Genomic DNA, 27,117 nt, shown 5'->3' with positions numbered 1-27,117 from the left:
AAATTCGGAGCGAAGAATCAAGACAAAGCAGTCGGTCTCCCATTTGTTCTGAATGAGCAGTTGTATTGCATAGTACGTAACTGAAGTTGACAAATCATACACCTCTCCTAGCATAACATCTTCCGATCGATTAGATTGCTATGGAATCGTTGAACAGATTTAACGAGCTTCACTGGCATAAGATTTTGAAAATATGTGCGCTAGAAAAGGATCAGCGACCAATGCAAGTAATTATGCAGGAAACACTACTACCTTCCTCGATTTAGCGGCATTGACTACTTATCGACCGCTAACGGCAACCTGGAAGCGCCGAACTATGCAGCGGAAGATTCATCACCCTGCTCGCTGGATTTGCATTTCCGGAACAAGAAGAGCCCTCATTGGTAGACCTTCGACGTATTTGGCGAGAGCTGGACAACGTCAAGAGCCGGTATGATAACTACAAGACTAATTTGATGTATCAATAGTCTTGACGCAAGGTCCACGAAAATCGACAAGTTGCTTAAGGACATCACAGTGTTTTTGAGCACTTGAGCCAACTGCAGTATACAAGAGACAAGATCAATTCTTACCGAAGTGCTTTCCAACGCGGCAACGCCACGAAATCAAGATTCACCCAGCATCATCAAGATTTGGGGGAAGGGACAAGCAATTCTCCGCATAACCAACGAATTGCGAAAGATGCCAAAGACTCAGGCTGTACCTTTCGGCCTCTCGTGCGTTGAGAGACGTAAGAACAGGAATCGGCGATGAGATGATAGCACTTGGACCTGTTGATCGAGTGCCTGAGCATATCTCGTACCACCTTATCTTGCCGAACATGGACGTGTCGGTGTTCCTAGTCTTCACCGAGAACTTCCGCATGTTCCCGTGGAGACGGGCACGCCTTTAACATGCTCATGCACGGATCCGCACGGGGACATCCCGACAAGCATGTTCGTCTGCGAGCAGGAATATCTCACCTCCTGCTGGAGTATTAGTGTGTTGATGTTGAGATGCAGGTTCACATCCGTGTTCGTATTCTTGTATATCTTCATGAGGTTAGACGCGACCTCGTTGCTATGCACGACCATCGTCCTGTACATGTTGTCATTCTTGCTCATGAATTTGGACACGTAGATAAGCCTGTCCGTGGATTGATCACGCTCACGTTCGTCCTCGGACCGACGTATACCCACATGAACGTCTGGGTGGTCTCGTCCGCGAGCATGTGCATCTCCGCGTTCGTGAGTTCTTCGACGCACAGATGCACTCAAAGACGTACGCGATGATAGCCGACGGATGTTATCAAAGAGCTGGCCTTCGTCTCCGTGACCCTGTCCGTAAACTCGAGCGGGGACATACAGTCGGAGATGACGGCGGACGTAACGGCGTTCGTCCTGTGTTCCGCGCCGTGTTTATAGTGATGTCTATGGTTGTGTCGATGCAGATGTCGTCGACGAAGCTTAGGACATCGTTGTCCTTCGTCCTCTCATAAGCCACCACGTCTTTACGGGTTCGAACTGTGTGGTTGCACTTCGCGGACAGCATCTCCATCATGGGCGTCCACCATCACGTCCATGTCTCGAGCTAACTTCACGTACCCCTCCTTGATTATTTCCGCGATTCTCTGCACCTTCACGGCGGACTCATTGCTGTACTTGACCAACTCGACGTCCATGTCTGCGCTGCTGTTGTGGAGTAGGACGAAGGTATTGGTCACGCCGTTCAACAGCTCCAGCCAGCTTCAACTACTTAGTCTGGTACAAGATGAACACGAGATCGACTTCGAGAACGCGATAACGAAGTATAATGAGCAGGCAGTTAAAGGCACGCATAGGGAGAAAGATAGGAAGTCGAGTCGAGATAGTGAAGCACTTCGAGAAGAGGCTGAACAAGGTGTTGCCGGCGAGTACTTGTCGGCGTTGTTCAGGCAGAGAGGTATTTGGACTTGTTCACGAAGCAGATCATCGGCTCGTTCAGAGAGGGGCTTAGGTACGCAGCCACCGTCGACGGCTCGATCAGGAAGATCCTCCCGATCATGTCGTGGGTATCCAACGACTCCAACATAACAGCGAAGACAATGAAACCTGTGGTCTCCACCGTGATCATCAAGGGGAACGCGCTTGATATCATGTCCGCGAAGACGAACTTCAGCGACCTCATCCAGATCATCGAGCCTATGACTATGTCCCCGAGCAATACTGTCGTCGTAGACGGGGAGATCAAGGGGAGGTGGGCCGGGTGGATGACGTTGAAGGAGCTTAAGAGGACGAAGATAGGCAACCATCGTGCATTCATTGCAACTTTTCCGGCAGCTCGATCATGTTTATGGTTAGGCACAGAAAGACAAAGGTGGTCATCTTGGTGATGATGCCTAAGTCCATTCACGTGCTCTCGGCGTACTCGAAGACCGTCTGCAGCAGATAGACATAATCTCGTTTTTAGTGGTGAACAGCTGCAGCTAAAGATTCAGCCGCCTATACACTTGGCGAGATCTACGGCGCTGTCCCTGTACGGCAACGGGTCTATGCAGATCCCCGGGTCGCCATCCGACGTCAAGTCGCTAATCGAGTGCGTAGCGGCGATCACGATCATAGACACGGTGCCGTTTATGGATATGGTGAGGGTCGTCTCTGTTGTCTACATTTTAAAACCCGGCCCGGTACGTATTCCCTTCCTTCCCCCCCCCAGCGAAAAGGAGCGACAAGTACTGGTTCGCGCTTACTTCTTAGGGACGATCTTCCGTCGTGATCCTCAACGTCTGTGTTTTCGTCATCGTCTTCGTCTTCGTCTTCACCCTCGTCGTCGTCTTCATTAGATGTCGTAGTTGTCGAAGCTGCGTTAGTCCCCGTCTCGTACTCCGTCCTCCTTAATGAACCTGCTCTTGGTCCACTTGTACACCTCGACACCGTCGTTCAGGACGATGAACTTGCCCAGGATGTTCCTCGTGTTGTCGCCGATCGACTTGGCTATCCCAGGCAGGTTCTCCGGCCTGATGTCGATCACAGGCGACGTGGTACACTTGGGGCACACGATCACCGTCACTGCAGTCTTGAACTTTTAGGCGTCGCTCATCGTGTGCGAGCTTATCCACTCCTTCGTAAACACGCTCTCGTACTTAATTCCGTCGAAGGACGCGTATAGCTCTGGGGTCATGTTCGCCTTCGTGCAGACCCTGCACATCATAATTATAGTATTACATATATTCGTGTTTTGAGGTATTGCTCTTGTGTACGTCGCTGGTCTCGTCGTGTACCAGGTATATGCAACCTGTACGTCGTACATCTACTACTACAAGCCTACGACGGCGTGAACACCACGAGGCCGTAGTATTACTCGTCGGACTCCGAGCTTGAGTACGTGGCCACCGTTCCGACCTCCTGCGTGGGTGTCAACGGCGACAAGAGCATGTCCATGTTTCCGATTATCGCGCCCAGTGTCGAGCTGACGTCCGTGTCCATCCCCGCGAGCGGGTGCCTCTCCGGGTCCCTCAACACTTGATGTTTAAGCACGTGAACGACGTACACCAGTCGAGCGGAAGGCTGTACATCAACTGGACTGGATCCGACTCCAACAAGGGAAGCCCACACAAGCACACGTAGCAGATGATGACGGCGAACGCGAGTCTTACCTCGTTCGTGAGCATGACGCCGTCCACCTCCTCAATCATGGACGTGACCAAAATCGCGTTCTTCAGCAAGGTCATCTGAGTGCCCGACCTTATAAGTGAGTTAAGTTCGTGAGCGTGGTGCCCTCGATCTAATCGTCCGTGAGGGTTACTGCACAAGACGACGGACAAGTCCTTCTTCATCATTCCGTACGCGGTGTCCATGTCCCTCATAAATGTCTCTATAGCGGGCAACACGGAGTCTTCAAGATGTTGATCCCCCTCTAGTGGATGGTCTTGGTCAGCTTGGCGATAGCGGACGAGCACGTCAGCCTGTGCGAGTAGAACGGCTTCCTAAGGAGCGGTATTTCGGGCGCAAGCACGGAGTCGATGACGAACGAGGACGCGTCCGGGTATATAGACGTGCCGAGCATCATCCCCAGTTTTATCACGCCGTAGGACCGGCAATGCCGTGCCCCAGCATGGTGTTTATAATGCCCTGCTTGGATCTGGTCACGTACGACATCCAGTACGCCTTGTTGAACATGCAGGCGGTCATTTGTTTCCACACCTTCGGCTTAAGCTTTAGGCCTCCCCGCTCTCGTGCATCGACATCTCCTTGAAAGTCATCGTGGTGTAGACCGCGGGGTCGATCTCGCAGTTCCGCGGAACTACGAGACGAGCGCCCTTGAAGACACGATGATGCTCTGCGTCACGTCTGGGTGCCAGATCCTGTTGGCGGCCCTCATCGATTATCTTGGGAAGGTGCCTTTCACAGGGATCTGATAGTGCCCTGGGAGTCATAATCGAGAGAGGAAACGACGACGAGACTTCGATGAGAGTTGGTCTTGAAGTCTGCGAGAAGACCAACGGCGACTTCGATGGCGACGGAATGTACGTGCTCGTGTCGTCGTCTAAGTTCGGATTCGAGGAGGCGCATCCCCGACCCCCAGCCTTCTTGTGGTGCACCTTCTGTCTGCCTTCACGTAGAGAAAGGGCCCTTTTTGAACACTGTGAGCGGCATGTAGACCTTGCTCGTGCGTTCCTTCGACGGCGATGCCACGAACCTGCACGTGTGAATATGTCTATAGCCGTTGCACATTTTCCTTTTGATTCACCTTTGCCTAAGACTTGTCGAAGTAGAAGTTCATAAGGTCCTCCGAGTCCTCCCGGCCATCGATAACTATGCGATTGAACATCTGCGAGTCTGACTCTCTCAACTCGTCCGAGCGAAGCCAGACGGGATCAAGTAGGTCTTCCTGTCCGGGCTCATCTTCAAGTGCCTCTTGCAGTACTTTTGCTCGGTGCTGTCAATCTCCTCCTGCGTGATCGTCTTCGTCAACAAATTCGTGACGTTGAACACGCACCTGACCACTTGGGCGCAATCACGGTCGACGACGACGGTATCAGCTCCCTCCTGGCCGTAGGCCTTCTCCTCCGTCGGGTCGTCTATGGTCATCTTCACGTCGATCTACTCCAGGCTGGCTCGTGGTACACCAAACCCGTGACCTGCCCCCATACTTTTAGAACCGGTCATCCATGTACAAGGCAAAATTTCCATGTACTACTACTGCGATGTCTACAGCTACTTCTATAACTTCACACTCATCCAACGCGTCCCTCCTTCTCTTCATCTCCTCGTATACCGTGAAGTCCTTGGCGGGGTTCCTCATCTTGTAGCACCTCCAACAGATACTCGACTTCACGTTGAGACTGTCGATGTTGTGCTCGTAGTGGTTCATTCTATCCCTCAAGAAAAAGCTGAAGGCACCCTAGCCAGGCATTAGCAACAGGATCATGACGAGCAAATCGCGCATCCAAAGTCTTCAAGGACATGGAATACGTGCCGATAAGCCAGTCAGGATTGCTCCTGCAATGGCGCAACCGCTGGTCGAGAGCCCATCGTCTTTGCTGTTGATAAGACGCTGAATAACACGTCGGCAAGCGATAACTAATTCGTAGCGAGATGACAATCGACATTCGGTTTGTAGAAAACAGACCACAAGGTGGAGCTGAAGACTCGTACACAGCAACTCAATGTGAGGTATTGGAGATTCTTCAGTTGCTCATCGATTCCAGGCATTGGAGGTGTGCGCTGCATAGACGAGAGAACTGTGGATATGTTTGGCAACATAATCACGCGGCATAAGAGATTGTGTAACGGGAGCCAACGCTGCAGCAAGCGACGCAAAATATTGAGCATTCAAGCAGTGTAACTCGCAATGTTTTAATAAGTATTGCAGAACCTGTCGCGCAGATGGTGGACTAGCTCTTCGAAGAGATTTATCAAACTGCAGCGCACACACTGAAATGATCGAGTGTTGAGTGCAGCCTGTGTATTGTGTCGACCACGGTACAATGTAGGACGCGTCTGTTGCTGTGATGCTGGTAGTCTATCCTGGACTAGGCGCAGCGACAGCTTGCCACCAAAGAAGCTCTGTGGTGTTGGCAGCTCCAACTCTAATCTTATTTTGGTACAGACTCCTGAGATCCAGTGTTGAGTGGAGCGACTGAGGAGGTAACGCTAAACCTCCCTACAACTCTATCAGTAATTTGGAAAGTATATACGCCCAGCAATTTAACAGCGCAGCATTTTTCGGTTTTGACAGTTCTTTCATTCCCAGTTCGACTTCTAACTCCGCTGTCCAGCGACGGCGAGCTTTCTTTAAATTTAGCACAATTCTGTCGGCTTGGCCCAAGACGAGCCTACGGGAGCGCTTGATAAACGCCCCTTTTCCGGTCCACTTCTGCATTCGACCTAACATGTTAATATTAAATGCATGAGATTGCGCCATTGATGTACCTTTTCATTGAGAACTGCTTTGGTGGAGTATTGTTTCGCAAAATCGATCCTTTTAAAAATTGCAAAGCAAGCAATACTCCTCACAGGAGACTATTCACAGAGGGCTAGCAGGACCAATCGCCTGACAATCCGTTCATAAGAAGAGATCGCTTCGCGGGAAATGAGAGCAATACTGCGTCGAGGATGACCACATCACTGCGCGGAAAACGAGCACACCGCTTCGCGACAAACAGCACACCACTTTACCGAGAACAGCATACTACCCCGCGGAGATTACGACACCGCTGCGCATAGAACAGGACATCGCTTCGCGAAGCATAGAATAGCGCGGGGAATACTACGCATAGAACAGGACATCGCTTCGCGGAGCATAGGATGCCGCTTCGCGGGGAACAGGAACTCCGCTGCGCGGAGGAGCGGTCGCTTCGCAAAGAGCAATGATCGCTTCGCGGAGAGTATCACTTGGTGAGAGAGTAATCACTTCGCGAGAGGGGACACTAGTAAGTGAGAGAGAGACCTGCTTCGCAGGATTAGGTATGAGAAATGAGAGAGAGGCCTGCTTCGCAGGGTTACGTAAAAGCAAGGAAGAGAGCGACCTGCTCCGCAGAATTAGGTAGTACTAGCGAGTAGAGAGAGACCTGCTTCGCAATGTTAAGTATTACTAGCGAGTAGAGAGAGACCTGCTTCGCAATGTTAAGTATTACTAGTGAGTAAGAGAGAGACCTGCTTCGCAATGTTAAGTATTACTAGTGAGTAAGAGAGAGGCCTGCTTCGCAGGATTAAGTATTACTAGTAAGTGATTAAGCGACCTGCTTCGCAGGATTAGGTATCACTGGTAGGTGAATCCGCGGTAGGGAGTACTCAAATGTGGTGGGAGACGTGAGGGTTCTACTCTATGAGTGTGTCTCTTGGCGAATGCTTTCCATAGCTGTTCAGTCTATTTATTCGTGCTTTCTACACCTGTTCAGTGTTTGTTCAGTCCTTCCACTTGGTTACTGTGGTTGTTCGTTGCGGATGGTTGCTCTGTGAAGTCTATTGAAGGCGGTCGCGGGAGCGCCCGTCGTCGGCAAGGGTTTAGGGCTAGGGCTTTTTTTTTCCCTTACGTACATCTATTCGATGTCTTTTTCTTACTATGTTGTTCTTTGAAGTGTAGTTAGGTCTTCTTTCGAGGTGTTTCTTTCACAGACTTGTTTTCGACGTTTTTTCGACATTTCCGTGTCAGTGTTCATTCTTGAGCTGTTTCCTTCGCGGTCGTCCTTTCCAGGGTCTTCTTCTTCGGGCGTCTTCTTCTTTCGAGGGGTTCCTTTCAATGGACTTTCTTTGGTTTCCTTTTCGACTAAGTTCTTTTCGAGGTTGTTTTCTTCGAACGTGTTTTCTTCGAGGGCGTTTTCTTCGAGGGTGTTTTCTTCGAGGGTATTCTCCTGGAGGATGCTCTTTTCGATGTCATCTTCTTCGAGAGTTTCTTTTCGAGTGTTTCTTTTCAATGGCTTCTTTTCGATGGCTTCTTTTCGAGGGTTTTCTTCCGCAGTGTCTCTTCTTAAGTGTTTCCTTGTCGATGTCTTCTTTTGAAGGTATTGTGTTCGAGGTCTCTCCGTGTGTTTAACCCACCTCCCACCCGAGTTGAACTATCCGTTGTTTCCTTGTTGATGCCTTCTTTTCGCATGTTGTTGTCGTGGTCTCTTTGCGTACCTGCATCGTTGTGTGATTTACCCACCTCCCACCCGAGTTGAACTATCCATTGGATGGAATGTCCCGCGTTGTCTTTCGATGTTGTTCTCTTCTTCCGTCGTTTCATGTGTATGTCATTGGTGTCTTTCGTCCGTCGACGGTGTTGTATTAGAGTGCATTACCCACCTCCCACCCGAGTTGATCACTATCAGCATGAATGTCCTCCACGTAGTTCTTTGTCATTCATCCTGTTTTGTTGTATCCATCTCTTTTGTCTTCCATTTTGCGCATATTGCCCACCCCCCACCCGGCTTTAGAACTATCGACATCCATGTCTTAGGTTGTTGTTCGTGGTGTATGTCAGTGTCTTGCCTATTGGTGGTGTCTTCTTGTTAAGTGGTGTCATTCTTGTCTATCTTACTTGCGTAACTTCTCTTCTTTTCGTTAATTGCCCACCCCCCACCCGGCTTGACTTATATGTAGATGGATGTCTTGCGTGTCTTTTGTTAGTAGGTCATCTCTCTGTCATTGAGTGAGTGTCTCCATGGATGTTACTCCTTTTACAGGTAGTAGTACGGTACTGTTCATGTGTTGGTTGTATCTTGCTGTGGTACTGTTTTCGTTGTTCCTCTCTTGTGTGTATCTTCTCTTCGTGTATCACCCACCCCCCACCCAGTCTGATTACTATCTGAATATGCGTCTTGTTTGTGTGGTGTGTGTGTGGGTGTAGGTATGTAGGTGCGAATGTATGTCTTGTTCATGTGGTATATGTGGGTATGTCTTCTTCGTGTTGTGCCCACCCCCCACCCATTTTGACTACTATGTGGATATGTATCTTCTTCGTGTGGTGTATAAGTGGGTGTGGGTGGGTGTGTCTTCTTCGTGTGGTGTATAAGTGGGTGTGGGTGGGTGTGTCTTCTTCGTGTAGTGTATGTGTGGGTGTAGGTATTTGGCTAGGTATGTTCTCTTCGTGTACTGCCCACCCCCCACCCTTTCTGACCACTGTCTGGATGAATGTCTTCCGCGTTGGTAGGTAGGTATGTCTTCTTCATGTGGTGGGTGTGTAGGTGAGTATGTCTTCTTCGTGTAGTACCCACCCCCCACCCCGTCTGACCACTGTCGTTGTTCCTCTCTTATGTGTATGTGTCATGTTCGTGTGGTGTGTGTGTAGGTATAGGTATTTGGCTGGTTATGTCCTCTTCGTGTACTACCCACCCCCCACCCTGTCTAATCACTATCTGGATGTCTTCTTCGTTGTCTTTAGGCATACCATTGTCTGTCACTGTCTCTTCTTATGCCCTTCATTCATTCGTCCCATCAGTTGGTGTGTGTGAACGTGGGTATGGGGCTGGGTATGTCTTCTTGTATGTAGTACTCACCCCCCACCCTTTCTGATCACTGTCTGGATGAATGTCTTCGTTGTCTTTGGTTATGTTATTGTCTCTTATCTTCCCTTTCATTTATTTATCCTATTAGTCGTGGTTGTCTGGGTGTGTAGTGTCCTACTTGGTTCTTGGTTCGTGTAGAACCCACCCCCCACCCTTTCTGACCAATATCTGGATGAATGTCTTCCGTGTTCTCTTTGGGCATGTCATTCGCCGTCAATGTCTCTTCTCATGCCTATTCATTCATCCCGTCAGTCATGGTTGTCTGGGGATGTGGTGACCAACTTGTATCTTTTTCGTGAAGTACCCACCCCCCACCCGGTTTGATTACTGTCTGGATGAATGTCTTCGGTGTTCCTTTTGGCATGTCATTGTCTCTTCTCATCCCTATTCATCCATCCTATCAGTCGTGGTTGTCTGGGGATGTCTTCTTCACGGTTGTCTAGGGGTGTCTGTTTGTATGATACCCACCCCCCACCCTTTCTGATCACTGTCTGGATGAATGTCTTCTTCGTTCTCTTTACGCATGTCAGTCTCTTCTCATGCCTATTATTCATCCCATCAGTTGTGGTTGTCTGGGGATTCAGTGTCCAACTTGCCTGTAGTAATCCATCCAGCAGGTCTTCACCCACCCCCACCATCACCTCCATCATTCTCCTACTACCTGCATTCAGTCGTTCATTCATCGCATTGACTGTTGAAGTGTCGTGCATGATGCAGTGATGGTTGTTGGGCATGTTGTCGTGTCTGGTTGTGCAGGTCCACACTCACCATACTCATCCACCCTCCAGTCACTGCACAGTCACTGCACACTCCTTGCACTCATCATACACTACTAATACACCTTCACAATCACTTCTACAATCAAATCAATCATGTCGCATTGCAGGAGTGTGGTGGTTGATCCTCCCCTCACATTGCGGGAGTGTGGTTCCCCCCCACCCATCACGCAATTCCCATCTAAAATACATCTACCCTACATCAAAATGACCCTCTCACCCTGCACTTTCATTCTACCACTTATCTCATATCAGACACTACCGTCATGCAGTCTATGAGGTATAGTAAACCCGCCTCCCACCCAAAGTCGTTGCGAGTTACACAAGCTCATTTTCAAAAAAGCAGGGTTACGCTTTTCCTCTTTCGGAAGACCACCAAAAACGGTGAGGTAGGAAACAACAACGAAGGCAAGCAGATGATGATGTGCATGTGAAAGAAGTTTGGTTTTGAAGTGATGCGAAGTTGATTGCGAGTGAAATGGTCGAATTTGGTCGAAAATTGGTGGATTGGTGGATTGGTGGAGTTGCTGGTAGGGACATGCACCAGAACAAGGACAAGACACGATGCAAATTAAAGTCGACAGCTGATGAGGGTGGATAGCGTATGGAAGGGTCGGAGACTGTACTGTTCATGCTCAGGTAGTGGTGCAGGTGGTGGTGCAGGTAAGTGCTGCGAGTTATTGGTGGTGGATGAAGCTCCCATACAACGAAAGTACACCACACAATGCGCTTGCAATACTTGACCATTCAATCGTGCTGTGGATGATGAACAGCTGACGCGCATTGTTTTTTGTGCGCCCTCAAAATGGCTTGCGCAATTTCAAATCCCCGCTGGCAGGCTTCACCAGTTGCAAGGCTGCCAATGTATGATCGTTCCCCAACTCTTTGAAGCCACCGTACACACCCGTGGGACGTCTGTTATTGCGACGAGGTGGTTGTCGTCGATAGCTTGTAGTGGATATCCGGTCTCTTGATTCGTCGAAGGGACGGGGTGGACCGATTGGCAGCCAGACAGGATCTTGCCCCTACTATGCCATATCTGTACTAGCATGCCCCTTTTCCCCCTTCTTCAGGCGAATGTGTTGTGTCAAGGCTGGCCTGAAGCCTCGTTTCTGCCTGAACCCAGCCCGTTTCTGCCTGACCCGAGCCTCGTGTATTGCGGGGGCATCTTCCGTATCCACGCTCTTTTGACGGGGACCACCCTGAATGTGTCTTCTCACATCGTGTTTGGCGGGAGCATCTTCCACGTTGTATCCACGCTCTTGACGGGGACCACCCTTGAATGTGTCTTCTCGCCTCGTGTATTGCGGCATCTTCCACGTTGTATCCACGCTCTTGACGGGGACCACCCTTGAATGTGTCTTCTCGCCTCGTGTATTGCGGCATCTTCCATGTCGTATCCACGCTCTTTTGACAGGGACCACCCTTGAATGTGTCTTCTCACCTAGTGTATTGCGGGCGTATCTTCCACGTCGTATCCATGCTCTTCCGACAGGGACCACCCTTGAATATGTCTTCTCGTTGCCGATTCATGGATCGAGGTTTGTGGCAGACAGCATTTGCACAGCACGTATCGGTACAGCTGGCTTTTGAGGGCGGTATCGTGATCGTAATACTTGAAGGGTCGAATGAGGTTTGCGGGAGGCATAGAGGTGAGGAGGAAGGGTGGGTGTAAGGAGGAGGATCGGCTTGGCTGTCAACATGACTTTTGATCCGCTCACTTCTACTTTGTGGGGAGTCGTGGAGGGTGTAGAGACTTCAACTTTGGTGAGGGTGTCGTGGAGGGTGTAGAGACTTCAACTTTGGTGGGGGAGTCGTGGAGGGTGTAGAGCGCTCACTTCAACTTTGGTGGGGCAGCCGTGGAGGGTGTAGAGATGCTCGGTCGCTGCGTTGAATGGCTGCTCTCCACCCAGCTCGGTGTCGAGGTGGATCTCCAGCTGGTGTCAAGGCGGAGTCTCCAGCTGGAAGTGCCATGCGGTGACAGCGCATCGCATTGCTGCAGCCACGCAGGTGTATATTGGCATTCGCTCAGCTCTGATCGGCATTGACGCAGAACTTGACGACGTGCGCTGTGCCCGTAGCTCAACTGCGGGAGATCATTTCGTATACTTGTTCCTCCAACCAGCCAGCGTCAATTCGGTGATGATTACCAGCGTCAAGTCGGTGATGATTACCCATGACTTCCGACTTGAAGTCTGCTCCTCTCAAGCGTTTGCCAGTCCCACTCCAATGTATATGTAACGATCTTCTTTTCCCATGCAACTTATTGGTGGCTTTCCCTTCAACCATTCGGCATCCATGGTCAGGTCGAGTCTTGTGCCAACATGCTCTTCCCGTTATCGTTCCTGCATGTACAGCAGAGGCAGTCTCATGCTCTTCCCGTCATCGTTCCTGTATCCACAGCAGAGACAGTCTCATTCCCAAAAGCCAGCCGCGTATGTTGAAGTGCCTCAACAGAGTCGCAGAACATGAAGATTTGGAGCAAGGGAGAGGGATTGCACGCCTTCAATCTTGACGGCTAGACCACGGGTCTCGGAGGTCTCGAGGGCAAGAAGGGTGTATGCGGTGGTACTGCGCTTGTTGGTGGTGATTCTGGTGGTGATTGCCATACTTTCGTCTCTGAGGCTTCGAAGTCAGGGGAGTAGAGGAGGCGGCGGAAGAAGAGTGTTTGCGGGAGGAAGGGTGTTTGAGGGAGGGATTGCATGCCAGCAACTTTGGTGGTTTTGGTGGTCACAACTTTGATAGATTTGGTGGTCAGCACCTCGGGCGGTTGAACTCTTTCGAGGGCAGATGATCGTGCAGCAAGTTTTGGTGACAACGCGCTCCTCTCGATGTTGATCGGAGTGGTGGTTGTAGGAGGTGTGTATGAGGCAGGAATTGTAGGCTCTCAATTCTGGTGGTTTTGGCGGTCAGAGCTCTGGTGATTTAGCTCCTTTGAAGACAGATGGGCGCAGAGCGCAGAGTAGATCATGGTGACCATGCACCTTTCTTGACATTGACCCGGTGGTGCTGGGGGAGAAAGTGAAGGAGGGGCTTTGGAGGTGTAGCTGCGAATGTTGTGAGAGTGTTGCTGCTGATACCGCAAAAGCTTTGGCGGGTAGTAACAGTGACGTAGGTACTGCCAGGCGAGGAGAAGAGCTGGCGGGTGGTAACAGTGACGTGAGTATTGCCAGTCGAGAAGAAGAGCCTGAACAGGGTGGTGCAGCAGGACTTTGGTAGATGCAAGAGAATCGGCGCGGGCGCGGGTCAACTTATGCCCGATGCGAAGATGCGATGCACTGCCACGGAATGATTCCGTCTGCTCTGACTTGCAGAAACACCTGGTCCAAAATTCGTTCCAGAGAATGGCACGAGTAACTCAGCAGCCATTGCCTCCGATCCGGTGGCTGGTTGAAGATTGTTCCTATACTCATGAGGGAAGCCACCAGGCAGATGCGCATTCCACCGTTCACTTACGAATGATCCTACTGGTGCCACAGGACTCGGGTTGTAATTGGTGAAAGCTGTGCACAGGATTGGGATGTAGATTGTTGGAAGCTGTGGTTGAGGATGATGCGAGCTATCGGGATGCCTGCGATGGCCCAGTCTCGAGCACCTGTCAAGACGATCCGTCTGCCAGATCATTGTCGTAGGCAGTAGCCTACTGCGGGAGGCTGAGAACCATACAAAGATGAACTTAGGGTTAGGGGTATTAGACTGCTCAAGGCCAAGGCTCGATTGCGGAGAGACGAGCGCCATACAGGTGGAAGGATGGGTGAATTTGCGAAGAGATGGATACATGCAGGTGGAAGGATGGTTGAACTTGCGAAGAGATGAATCCATGCAGGTGGAAGGATGGGCTTGCGAAGAGATGGGTCCACGCAGGTGGAAGGATGGGCTTGCGAAGAGATGGATCCATGCAGCAGGAAGAGAAGCGCAAAGAGATGGATCCATGCAGCAGGGAGAGAAGTGCAAAGAGATGGATCCATGCAGCAGGAAGAGAAGTGCAAATAGACCAAGTCATAGACTCACAATGAATGTTCTGGTAGTGCTGTCTCACAGTTGCTTCTACTTCGCAGCGCTACTCAGCCCATATGATACTATCACCAAGCGATTGACCCTTCGCGTTCTCGGAGATAGCACCAGGGTACGTAGCGAAACTTTCGCAGCGACTATTATCATTGCCCTTCCCAACTTCCCATTTGTCGTTTCCATTCTAGGTGTTGCGGTTCGAAGTCGTGTATCAGCCATATTCGGTGCTGTACTCTCCGTTGAAGACAGCCTATGTTCACTACGGATCCAAGATCTCATTCAAAGCATCCTCGAAGTTACCTTCCTGCTTAGCCTTTCATCTTAGGGTAGGCGAAGAAGATTACATCTGGGTATGGTAGTGCAACCACATTCTCGATGATCAGATCATCCGTGAGAGAGTCGAGAAGCGATGGCCGGATTAGTGGGAGACAACAGCTCCGACTGAAGTTTGCCTGATGTGATACTATCATTGGTCTGGTAGGTGCTTTTGAAATTCAATGCTGTCGTATGGTAGGCGTCGTATGTTGTGCCCGCCTCCCCTCCGGCCTGACCAGTATTCCTGGTGATCTCTTCCGCGTTGGCGTGGATGTCACCTTGCATACGTCTAAGTTTTCGGTGTTGAAGGTCATTTCCCTCCTTATCCCGTCAATAACTGGATGAATGTCTGCCATGTTAAAGTGCAAAAAGTTTTGGCATGGGTAAGAACTTGGTATATGCTTAAGATGATACAACCCTCAGTCCTAGGCGAGGGCTTCTACCCAATAGCAAAAGACCATCTCCATTACATCTTATTTTCCCACCCAACAGTAAAAGACTATCTCCATTACATCTTATTTTCGCTAACCTATCACTGTCTTTGATTACGTCTGTCGATTGGACTATTTTTCGCCTACCCTCGGTCTCTAATGCCATTCTCTCCCTCGTGTTTTTCAATATTTGGGCACATGCCCTCCCCAATAGCGTTGCGGCTGCATAGATTTCATTGACGTGTTGGTATGCAAGATACTACCATCGAGAGAAGTAGCAGCCCAGGTCATAGATGGTCGAATTGGATGTATGGTTGATCGATCAGAGGAACGGTTTGCACGAATACTTTTGCTGGTGTGGACCGACAATCTCAAATTCTGGTGTGCAGGTCGCGGTAGTGTATGATGTTCGTTGGGATGAGAGAAACAAAACCTTGGAAATTGATCTAAGTGCTGAAGGTTCTAAATGCTGAAGGTGCTGGATATCTGCTCCATGGACTGGAGCACAACAACATCTCCCAGAGGGACAGGGTGCCTTCGGCCCCCTTCACAAGGTGCCTGCGGCACCCTGAGTCAGTGCGGGTCGGCCCGAACCTTAAACTTATTTTTTTAAAAGTGGATATGGGTGTGGCGCCTGTCAACGTACGAAAGATCTGATCATTACGGTCATACCAGCCCCTTTACTGATGATCCCGGTTTCGTCAGACGTGTTCATAGGTCATCTTTTGCCTTTGGCCACTCCACGACCTTTCATACACTTTGCCTTTGCTCTCTGCCAGTAGCCACGCCAAAAGCAGGAAGTTGCATGTTGGTTCAAATATCTCAGCAAGCACCCGCACTTGAGAAAGGGGGCTGTCTTTTCCATCTTTGAGCCAGTCCGACCAGTTAAATAAGTCGTCGGCTTGTGATGTCTTTTGTTTCTATCGGCATGTATTGCGCATCTGCGTCAGACCACAATCACTCGTTGGACAGATATATCCATGTTTCCGGTGTGGAAGGGGATAGTTGACAAATATATTGGCCGCAGCAGTATCATGTCTCATTGTATGTCTACCTCTCGTGGTGAAACCAGCAGTCATTGGATCGGTATCATTCATTAACCCCAACCTGCTGTGAAGTTGCTGGCGATTACTATGCCATCGTTTCGTCGTCATATGGGCCCACCCCAACCCGTATTTATCCCTCAGATGTCGCTGTATTAGTGTGTGAAAAGTGCATGATATCCTTGGTGATGGCTTTCACAATTCAGAAGGTCGTCATCATTTCCACTGTTGATGAATCCTTCAGGCTACTGCCACTGGCTGTTAAGTGCTTGTCGTCGACTGCTCGCATAACGTCTGCACCTGGCTGCCGTCCCTACCATTTCCGTTCAGCAATCAGGGAGACCCATACTTCGATAATGTGTAGTAGAGGGGACCTAATTACGCATCGAAGGAACCACAATGAAGACGGGGTTCCAGTACATGCTTCCTCCGCAATGATGCTGTCGTCCACGGTCGAGCTATTTACCCATCGGGACGGTAATATCCCCGTTGCCTTCTGAATCGTCGTATATGTTATGATCGAGCGTTCTTTTCTCTTCAACTCCCTCTTATCGTTATCCTTTGTCGCAGTTTGATACCCACCTCCCACCCCGGTTGACCGAAAACAAGATTGATGTCTTCCGCGTCCTAGATGTCGTAGACCAATCTCAAATCGCAACGAGGGAAACTTCAAATCACTTGCCATCATTCTTCATGATGCACTAATCTTGCTTTGTCCCGTGGGCAGCGTGCTGTAATACACATCGCGTAATGACTTGCTGTGGACAAGCCTTTGTCTTAATGTGTTCATTCAGCACTCATCTTGACTTGGAAGCCGAGGGACATCTTCTCTTTCTTGGTTTGAAACATCTCGACGCAGATCGGCTGTCGCAAGGCTTGGATCGTTTCGAGAATGACCGCGTTTTGCTTCTTGATGTGGTGAAGTATGGCCGGCTCGCGCGATGAAAGAGATCGGATCACCGTTCCGATCCTCGTACTAGCTCTTTTGTTTCAATATGTTCCTCAACATTATCATGACGAGCTGATGGGTAGAAACATTCTCGTGCCGTAGTGGCTGTCATATATTGCCAACTTCTCCCAATTCACATATTTTCCAATGGACACGCTGTACTTCCATTCCATTCATGGAGCATGTCATATCTTGCCCTCATAAGTTGATTGCTGTGACATTCAGTACAGCAAATTCCAAGTCGCCGTGCTTCATTCATCCTCAGGCTTGGGCCAAGATACCCCTCTCCATTGTACTGGTCGCCTTTTTCTGCGTCACATGTTGTCCAACTCCCTTCTGCTTTGGTGGTCAATGAGACATCTGCCTTACTTGAAAGTGATGCGACTGAAGCAACGGTCAACTGCTTTACTCCTAGTCCACAGTGTTCATTTGTACTCGTCCCACCGTCCCTACATATCCAAAGAGATATTAAGTTTTTAAGGTTCGGGCCGACCCGTCATGACTCAGGGTGCCGAAGGCAGCCTGTCTGGGGGCCGAAGGCCACCTGTGCTAGTAATTCTTTTGGTATGTAGTATCAATCTAGTACTTTAGGAGCTTCTGTTGTCTTAACTCAAGCCACTTTTAGGCTGTTCATTCTTTTGGTATAGTTAGGGTCAGGGGCTAAGATTGCGCAGTATCACAACCTAAGTTGCTAGTACGATGTGAAGAGCATTGCTATGGTCGCGGATTCGTCAAGCGAAGGACTTAATAAAGCATTGATTGTACTAATACTCTGTTGGACTCCATCTATCCTATGCTGTAGGTCTTTTTCTAGCGACTTAGATTTTTATATTGTGGCGACCATGTTACTGGAGAATTGAAAATGCTCCAATTTTGTAATGTTATTCTCTTGGATGTTTCGAATAGTCGCGCGAATACTGTTATAAGTTTGAAAGATCTGCAAACTGTGAGTTGCATGCTGGGATTGCGAAACTGTCTAAGGCAGCATTGAAATCTTACATGCAAAGAACGCCGTTTTGACCTCGAAAAACCCTGAAATGACACTCTTTACACCTTCCGTCCGTAATGTCTCCTAAGAGCAAGAACATGTCATCTCCGCACTTGAAGATGGTTGAGCGGATTTCTCTCCTGCCGAAGTTCCATGTGCTGCTTGTCCTTGTGTCTGCGTCTGGTCAGGCTGGGCGGTCGCTTGTCTTTGTGTCTATGGCTGACCCTTTGCGCAGCGTTGGCTTCCTGCGGTACTCCCAGCCACCTTATACAGGAAGAAGTCAGCGAGATTTCCCTTCAATTCGTCCATTTGACCAATTATTTCCTCATATACACCCCGGCAACGTCCACAAGGCCCTTTGGACGCGTTGTTCAGCCTTTGTCGGATCTTGAGAGGGTTGAAGAGCTAAATGTGGGAAACCTGACCTACGTCTTAGCCACAAATCACAATACGAAGGCGTCCTTGTCAGGCGCTTTAGAGAATTTAGCTGCGATTGAGAACAGGCGCAACTACTTCGGTAAATTGCTTCGGATCGTTGCATATGGTTTTGCGAGCGCTTCCGTGGGTCCTATGGCTTTTGGTCCCATAACCCGGTAGCACGTTTCTTTGGCGCACTGGTTGGACTTATTATAATAAAATGGGAGTCTAAGAATCACTTTTGGGTAACAACGATGAAAGAATTGTCAGCAGTATCTCTGTCCTCATTTTGGCTCGCTGGTTCGGATCGGTCAATGATGGAAATTCATTTTGCTTTCCAGCGCTGGCGTAGTCTGCGGTCGCCCTTGTTCTTCCCGGCTATATCCTGCTCTGCGGAATACTAGGATTGTGTTCTCCGAACCCCCAGTCGGCCGCTGCTTTAGTGTTCAGTCCTTTTTTCAAAAATCTACTGCGGATGTTCGGTATGACCGTCGGTACGACTGTTTATGGATCCACCAAACTATGCGTTACTTCGGCGACCACTTGCGGGCACCCCTGGCCAGTCTCGGAACAGTGATTATGCGTGGTTCCGTTCACGTCTGGTTTGAATGTAGCCAGCCACGGAAGATGGCAAGGGATGCCGCAAATGATTATTCTCGGGGTTTCAGGTTTTATCGTGACCCACTGCCTGCCACTGAATATCTCATCGAATGTGCAGATCCCCAAGCGATAGCTGTAGTTGTCATTAGAACTGTCGCTAATTGGCCTTTTTGTATAATTAGCCCGCCGTTTTACTGCTACTAGCCGTGTTTACTCTAGTACCTTCCGGCTTGGCGGCTTCAGGATCTCTTGCTATGGGAATTACGTCTGCCAACGTTATGAATACGCGTATTGCATTACTCTCTGGACACCTACAGCGCGGACTTGGTAAGGGCCGGAAGTTGGGACCACCCTTGTAAAACAGCTACATGAAATCCACTTCCATATTGAATGTAAACGATTCCGCCCAGAATCCCTCGATTCTACCTTCCTTCTAAGTTGTACTTTTCTAAGATGTTGTGAACTTTTCCTCTCTGGATATTCGTCGCTAGAGCCTCTTGAAATTCTTCAAGTGCGAGGAAGACCTTTGCCCCATCTACCACCGCTGTCTCGCAGATTTACTCAATATTAATATATCGCCCAATACCACGCCCAATATCAATGGCTTCAAAATATTTTGAGTTTAAGGTTCGGGCCGACCCGCCCGCGAGACTTCGAAGGGTGCCGAAGGCGCCCTGTCTTCTGCAACCATGGTCACCACTTGTTCTGCTTCATAGGGAGTACCATGGGGAGATCGCAAGGGGCAGTATTTCATACAGAATGGAAGGAGATGTTTGGGGTAGCTTAAGCCCTATATCGCTGCCTATTATCGATTCACACGAAACATCTTGTCCCTAGCTGACAACTTTAGTGCACGGACTCGTGACATCGTGCTGACAAATTGAGAGAGCCCCTATCCTTTTCGAGATTGACAATTTAATAAGCAGTAACCTGGCCTTCTCACCGTCACGAATTGATCCTACACTCTGACAACCCTTCATGCCATACATAGTCGAGACTCGTATATTTGTGGACAAATACACCACAGCCTGCCTAGCCTCAACAAAGGTGGTCGAGAAGAATATCACTTATGTAGCAACTAAATTTTCGGAAACCTTGATCATTTCCAACTGCCCATGTGCCCAGAAGACGTTGACTGTCAATGTCCAGCAACGAAATAATGTTTAATAGATAATATACCTATCATTCTTGCTATGTCTACCCAAAGTGTAGTACGGCGGCACTTTATCAAGAACGTTAATTGTATTTACTATGATAGCTTTCGCCAGAGTCAAGTGTCCCTCGCTCATAAAATGCTAGATCTTATGATGTTCCTACTCGTGCTTTTTATTGCCGTGATCGGTGAACTACAAGCCATTGCTTCCATTAGCATTGGCGCCAATTTTTCCTTGGCAGGAATTTTCAATAGGCTCATCGTCTGGGCTACTTACAAGAGCCTTGTCGTCAAATCTCATTCCCTGCCCTAATTCACAACCTCTACCCGACAAGCATCACTAAAATCATGAAAAGTATTGTCGTCTAGATCAGCCTTGTTGTCCCGATCCCTCACAGGAGCCTCGTCCGCAATCTTGATTAATTCTACCAATTTGTCCCAACAAGGATCATTGACCAGATTGTCACAAGCTTCATCTTGTACCTCTTTTTCGACTCGGATTAACTCAACGACCTCATTATTTGCATGAATGTCTTCGCGTTCTTTTGCGGGGTTCATCATCATTTGCATGAATGTCTTTCGTGTTCTTTCGCGGGGCAGGAAGGATCAATTGTCCCGACAACCTCATGCACATGATCCTGGCGCCGGATATTCTCCACCACCTTCATCCATACCAATCGGAAATGCCTCAAACAAAACCCTAAGGACATCGACGCAGGCACAACTAAGAACCATTCCTTCGTTGTTTCTGTCAATTTTGACCTCGAAATGTCTACTTCGATACGTATCGCCAATGTCCTGAGACTAAAGGGAGGCATTTCAACGTTCATTGTCGATGGCACTCTCCTGCCAGCTTCGATGCATACGCATCTCTAAGAAGAAGATGACGCAGTTGCCACACTGACATCATACGACAGCCAAGAGTGGATGTAATTTTGCGATCCAGACATTCAGTATTCCTTCACATGATCTGATAGCTGCATCAATCTTCCTTTTCGAATGATTTGGTAGCTGCATCTACAAGGATCTCAACGCAGTGTCCACCTCTTTCCCTTTAGTGAAGACATACTCTTTCCCTTTGGTGAGGAGTGTATACCATTTTACTGAGCAATGGATACCGTGCTAGCTGTGTTGACTCAGCCCAACATTGCAAAGCTGTAGACGAGCCAAAGCCTGGACAACGTCTTCTTATTGTGGCTCTTGCTTCTCCTAGTGAGTAAGACTAATGCGCCAATTGTGAACGCGTCTTGTTTCCTGATGTTTGCAGTCCCTCCAGAAAATTGATATTTTTGGGACATTGTTTGCATTGGTAATATTCTAGCCTTTATGATTGACCTCGGCGACGGCATTCCATATTGTAGAGTATCTCTGTCTTTTGGTTTGGCTTTCTTGCGAGTCAAGGAATGAAGGGTCTTGTTGACTATCGTCAATGATGTCGTCAAGATGATCTTCAAAATCCGAACCAGTGTCGCTGGTGTTGGCTTGCTGTCCAATGTTGTCAATGTAACCTCAGCGAGCGCTCTTCCTACTCCATCATCTGTATTACTTCCTCTTCCTACTTCATCATCTTTATTGCTTCCTCTTCCTACCTCATCATCTGTATTGCTTCTTCTCTTTCTCTGCGACGTATTTTCTTTGGCTGGAACAATAGGTCTGCGATTTTTCCGATTAAGCGTCTCTAGATCGATGACACTGGAAGTCACCGAAGCTAGGCCCTTGGAAATGGTAAACGATTTGTAGGATTCCCAGGAGCATCCGAGAGATCAGAATTCTTGCCAGACTTATGTGTATTGGTCATTTTGAGGTTGTAGGCGGGGGGGAGGAAATCAATGTGCGGAGGAGTTGAAATTTCGAAAGGACGGGGGCACAGGGTTGACCCGATAGACCGTGATTATATCCTGCATGTTTGCTATGCATGGTATGCACAACGATAATATTCGTTGCTTTGGTGGACAAGAGGTAGACCATTTATGAGATGTGGTCATGGAGTTAAACCTTGGGTGCAGAAGAACCATAATCCAGGGCTTCTACAATCTCACGCCCGCAGGTGCCCGAGTTGGGGCAGCCATGTCCGTATGGACGTTCTTGTGACCGGCCTCAGCTATCTCGCCGTACACGAAGCTGCTCATGAGTGCGCCTGTATCCTTCCTCAACAACGGGACCGAGGGCTGCATCTCGCGCTCGTATATGCCTCTCTCTTGCCACGACCACAGGTACTGCTGCGGCCACTTCCATCTTCTTCTTATGCTCCCGCAGAACTCCTCGAACTCTCTTCCATGAACGCACGCGCATCTATGAGCTCCTTCTTGTTCAAGGCCTTCTTCTTCCTCAACACGTCGAAGATCTTCGCCTGCCTGCCCCGATCATGTCCGCGTGCATGTCCTTGTAGCCGGCGACGCTGTTAGATAATATTTCGTTATGCTATCGAGTATAATGCAGTTCTGGCTCACGGCCTTGTTGTCGGGGTCGATCAACCGACCGATCATACTCGTCTTCCCGATCATGGTCAAGCTGACGTTGCGGTATTCTTCACGTCTGGTACTCTTCACGTCTGGTACTCTTCACATCCGGTAATCTTCACATCCGGCTCCTCGTTTGCCTTGAACTTCTCGATGTCCTCGGCGAACAGGTTCAGAGCGACTTCCTCCTGCCCGACGTCGTTTCCACTCGTGTCCTCCTGCACACGCATGATCGGAGATGTTCACAGCCATGATCAACTTCCTGTAGTCAATGAGAAGACGCTTGAGTACTTTGTCGACTAGTGATGTCACCATGAGCCAGATCCACCTCGGCTTAATGATCGACAACATGAGATCTGTCGGGTATTCCAACTACTCAAAGAACGCGTGCCCGTTGCCGAAGACGTATTTGTACGCCGTTAAGTACACCTTCATCTCGGCGTCGGTGAGGTTGCCGGTGTCATTAGTAGAGGGGCTGGCATGACCGTAATGATCCTTTCGTGGGTTGACAGGCGCTATACCTATATGTATAATTTCAAGTTTAAGGTTCGGGCCGATCCGCGCTGACGAAGGGTGTCGGAGGCAGCCTGTCAATGGGGCCACAGGCCCCCTATAATTTCTCCTCTCACAAGAGTTGTGGTGCATACTATCGATTAGCATTCCAGTGGCAATCGGGGAAGGGTCGGGGCTAGGGATTGAGCAGCGTTCCGGGGCCTTGATCGTCAATACGATGCACGGGTTGAGGGGACCTAGAATAGGACGTTGTCGTCTGTCCAGGTCTATGTTGGAGTTATCCGGTCGAGTGGCTTTGAGTCTGTGTTGGCGAAGGAGTTCAAGTTCAGGTCTCCGAACAAGACCAAGGTTTCGCTTATGAGCTTATCTATGACCACGGACTTGGACAAGGGCTTGGTGTTCGCTATTATGTCGTTGGTGACCAAGTAGACGACTGAGCCGACCTGCGGGGGTCCATGCCAGTCCATCTTCTTAAAGTAGAAGACGTTATAGCACTTGATACTGAAGATGTATTTACTCTAGTTCTTAACGACGATACCGATCTTCTTCTCGAAGTTGTTTGCGATCGAGACGGCAAATGTCTTTATGCAGAAAGATGGGCTTGTATCTAGCATATCCATGGCGTTGCTCAAGGACGTCATCGTGGCTGTGCTCTCATTCTCAGTTCTATACGCGAAGGTAGCCACGATGTTCTTCACACCATAGACCGTGTTGATCCAGTAGTATCCGGGCGTTTCCACTACGTAGTCCATGAGCCCCTTCAAGGACTTGGCTAAAGAGTTGAATATAGACCTAAAGATCTTAAGGGAAGCCGAAGCTCGCGAAGTAAACCCCGATCTAAAACAACTACTACGCCATATGGCCTGTCAGGACCATTAACTAAACCAGTCCGTCCAACCCTTGGACTGAACCGATATCGAGCAAACCAACTAGTTCGTCCACCCAAACCACTTGCAGTCCACCAAACCATGCTTATGCTGCTGTCGTCCTAATACGTATCAGCTCTCTCGCCGAGTTGCCTGCCTTCCACCCGACTTGATCACTCCTCGCTTGAATATCCTGCGCTATTCTCCTGGATTGTTGTCCCAATACGTATTAGCTCTCTCGTCGAGTTGCCCGCTAATCACTCCTCGCTTGAACTCTTCGCGTCCTTTGACGTGACGAAGGGGACACAAGTGTGTAGTACCATATCGCCCATAACCCTTCTATTGGTGACCTTTAATGATGCAGATCGATGTAAGTACCATTTACATGTCGTCGTCTTGTATTTTCCTAAGTGAATGGTATCGTTGACGCGTCTTTAATTAATGTTACTGTACCTTCGCGCGTTGCCCACCTCCCACCTAGATTGAGAAATCCTTGCATATATCGTCTTATAATTTGCTTAGCGAAAGGTGTCGTTGACGTGTCTTTAATAACATTACCTATACGCCCCTCGCCTATATCTAGATATACTTTAAGTTTAAGGTTCGGGCCAACCCGTTATGACTCAGGGTGCCGTAGGCAGCCTGCCTAGGGGGCTGAAGGCCACCTGCATTGCGGCCATTAATAACGTCCTATTGTACATAGTCCTATAATTCTGTTGTAGCCGTACCTATATTGCGGTTTTAATAACAAGCTATTGTACGCAGTTCTCTAACCTCTTTTAGCTTAGATATCAGAAATAATAAATCTTAGTAATTTTAGATAAGAGGGAGCGACTCCTATAGCCTTATAAAAGCGTAACTTTATCTTAGTGCACTAGTTCTTAATATTAGTATGCAGTCGAGATCTTATTAAATTGTATATAGCTTAGGGTTAGAATTAGGTAGTAGTTTTGCAGGTAAAATAGGCAGGCTTAGCGTATATAATATTAACTAGCGGCTAATTAGCTACTAGCAGAGGAATATAAATTACGCTATATCCCAACTACTAAGGCTTTAATTAATATAATTAAATATGCGTTTTAAAGCTTTAATTAAGTGTATTTTAACAAGCCTTTAACTATATAAATTGGACTACTATTAAGCTTATAAACTAATATACTAGTTTATTATATAGTAGGGCCTCTATATAGCGAAAATTTAGCTTATATATTATTAACTACTTGCTAATTAGCTATTATAAAAAGGTTGTAAACTAAATTATATTTTAATAACTAGGGCTTTAATTAATATAATTAAAGATTTATTTTAAAGCCCTAATTAAATATATTCTAATAAGTTTTTAATTATATAAATTAGACTATTATTAAGTTTATAAACTAATATACTAGTTTATTATATAGTAAGGCCTCTACGCAACCTTTGTAGCTTAGTATATATAATATTAACTATCTATTAATTAGCTGCCTATAGAAATATTTCTTTATATTTTAATAACTATATTTTAAATAAAAATAAACGCTTATTTCTAAGCTCTTAATAGGTAGAAATAAGTAAAACTTTAACTAATCTAATACTTTTTTTTTTTTTTATACTAATTTAGTATATATATTAAATATAGTTAATATATAAATATAAAAACTTTAAAGTTATTTTAATTTTTGAAGTTTTTAAAAGTTTTAATATAGCTAGATAGGTAAGTATCTAAGTACTTACTATAATATTAATTAGATTTAGCTTTACTTAAGTTAGTAATATTAATAGTTAATTTAAAAAAGCAATAGTAATTTATAGCTAAAAAGGATATTATTATAATAAGAAACCTATTTAGTTAATTTTCTATTATTATTTGCTATAGCTAATAGTACCTTCTTCTTGCTTATTTATTTATTTATTCTAGTTTTATACTTATTACTTATTTTATTTAACTTTTCTCCTAGTAATATAAAGGATTTATCCTTATTTTATATTTTTATAATACTATTGCCTTTGTCTTTAAGCTTTTCTTAAATTATATTAAATATATTTCTAAACTTTTATAAAGTCTACTTTTTTTTTAAATATATAAATAATACTTATTCTCTTTTAACCTTTATATCCTTTACCTCTATACTATTTTTTAATTTATATACTTAATTATCTAAATATATATAAATTTACTATAAAAATAATCTAGAGATAAAAGGTTTTAAAAGAAAACTAAAAGTAATTAGAGAAATATTATATAAGCAAAAGATAGTCTAGTAATACTTATAATATAAATTGTATAAAATTTTTATAGCAACTATATAAAAATAATAAGATTATATAGAATAAGAATTAAAAATTATAAGTAGATTAGCTTAAGCTAATATTTTTATTATAAATATAAAAATAATATTTAATAATTATAAAAAAGCGACTTTTTCTATAGGATAAAAAAGCTATTAAAGGTTTATTAAAAAGTATATTATATACTTAAAGTTTACTTTTATAATTAGATAAATTAGCTATATTACTATCTATAATAAAAAATTCTAGAAATTAGTTTTTATTTTTAGTCTTTTAACTTATACTTAGCTTATAATATTAGTAAAATAACTAGTTTAAGCTACTAGCTAGTTTAGATATAATAAATGCTATAAAATAGCTTATATAGAGGTTTTTTTATTAAAACTTATAATTAAAATATATATTTTAACTTTTAGTTTTTTTATTTATATACTTACTATTTTTATAATATTCTTAAAAATAGGTTATTTACTAATCTTAATAAAAACTTTAAAAGCTAATTATACCTGCTACTAGCGCAAATATTATACATATAAAAAGCTAGGCAATACTACTCCTATTCTATATCCTATATCCCTAAGTAGGCTAAATATTAACTATAACTTTATATATATATTATATATATATTTAAATAATTATAAGTACTAGACTATATAATATAATACTACTATAGCTAATATAAGTAGCTAAATAGATATATTTAGTAAATACTTTTAAAATATCTAAATAAATATAACTACTTTAAATCTAAATAAGAAACTAGTAACTTTAATATTTATTAATAATAATATATTTAACTTAAGTATAAAATATTTTATCTAGTAAGGAAGTCTATTAAGTCCTATATATTTACTTTTATTATTTATATTTATTATAATTA

General features: G+C 46.4%; 5 protein-coding genes across 5 annotated transcripts; 1 reads left to right on the top strand and 4 right to left on the bottom strand.

The window, feature by feature from the left end:
* Positions 1–1,658: 1,658 nt before the first annotated feature.
* KY384_005672 (uncharacterized protein) lies at positions 1,659–2,350 on the top strand (the record flags this gene model as incomplete). The annotated part of the gene is made up of 2 exons (XM_044814171.1): positions 1,659–1,920; positions 1,983–2,350. 2 exons carry the CDS (start codon positions 1,659–1,661, stop codon positions 2,348–2,350), a joined length of 630 nt encoding a protein of 209 aa, XP_044668321.1.
* A 473-nt stretch (positions 2,351–2,823) lies between these two features.
* KY384_005671 (uncharacterized protein) lies at positions 2,824–5,048 on the bottom strand (the record flags this gene model as incomplete). The annotated part of the gene is made up of 3 exons (XM_044814170.1): positions 2,824–3,003; positions 3,614–3,818; positions 4,885–5,048. 3 exons carry the CDS (start codon positions 5,046–5,048, stop codon positions 2,824–2,826), a joined length of 549 nt encoding a protein of 182 aa, XP_044668320.1.
* Positions 5,049–7,522: 2,474 nt separating this feature from the next.
* KY384_005670 (uncharacterized protein) lies at positions 7,523–8,303 on the bottom strand (the record flags this gene model as incomplete). Its single annotated transcript, XM_044814169.1, has 2 exons — positions 7,523–8,017; positions 8,247–8,303. 2 exons carry the CDS (start codon positions 8,301–8,303, stop codon positions 7,523–7,525), a joined length of 552 nt encoding a protein of 183 aa, XP_044668319.1.
* A 12,021-nt stretch (positions 8,304–20,324) lies between these two features.
* On the bottom strand, positions 20,325–20,689 carry KY384_005669 (uncharacterized protein; the record flags this gene model as incomplete). The annotated part of the gene is given in 2 exon segments (XM_044814168.1): positions 20,325–20,435; positions 20,450–20,689. The coding sequence occupies 2 exon segments, from the start codon at positions 20,687–20,689 to the stop codon at positions 20,325–20,327; spliced, it is 351 nt and encodes a 116-aa protein (XP_044668318.1).
* Positions 20,690–21,448: 759 nt separating this feature from the next.
* KY384_005668 (uncharacterized protein) lies at positions 21,449–21,929 on the bottom strand (the record flags this gene model as incomplete). Its single annotated transcript, XM_044814167.1, has 2 exons — positions 21,449–21,639; positions 21,863–21,929. 2 exons carry the CDS (start codon positions 21,927–21,929, stop codon positions 21,449–21,451), a joined length of 258 nt encoding a protein of 85 aa, XP_044668317.1.
* Between the last annotated feature and the right edge of the window lie 5,188 nt (positions 21,930–27,117).

The sequence above is a fragment of the Bacidia gigantensis genome (assembly GCF_019456465.1).
Source record: "Bacidia gigantensis strain McMullin 20006 chromosome Unknown contig_246, whole genome shotgun sequence".
NCBI classification, from domain to species: Eukaryota; Fungi; Ascomycota; class Lecanoromycetes; order Lecanorales; family Ramalinaceae; genus Bacidia; species Bacidia gigantensis.
The sequence above is the reverse complement of the archived record's forward strand: the minus strand, read 5'-3'. Positions and strand labels throughout refer to the sequence as shown.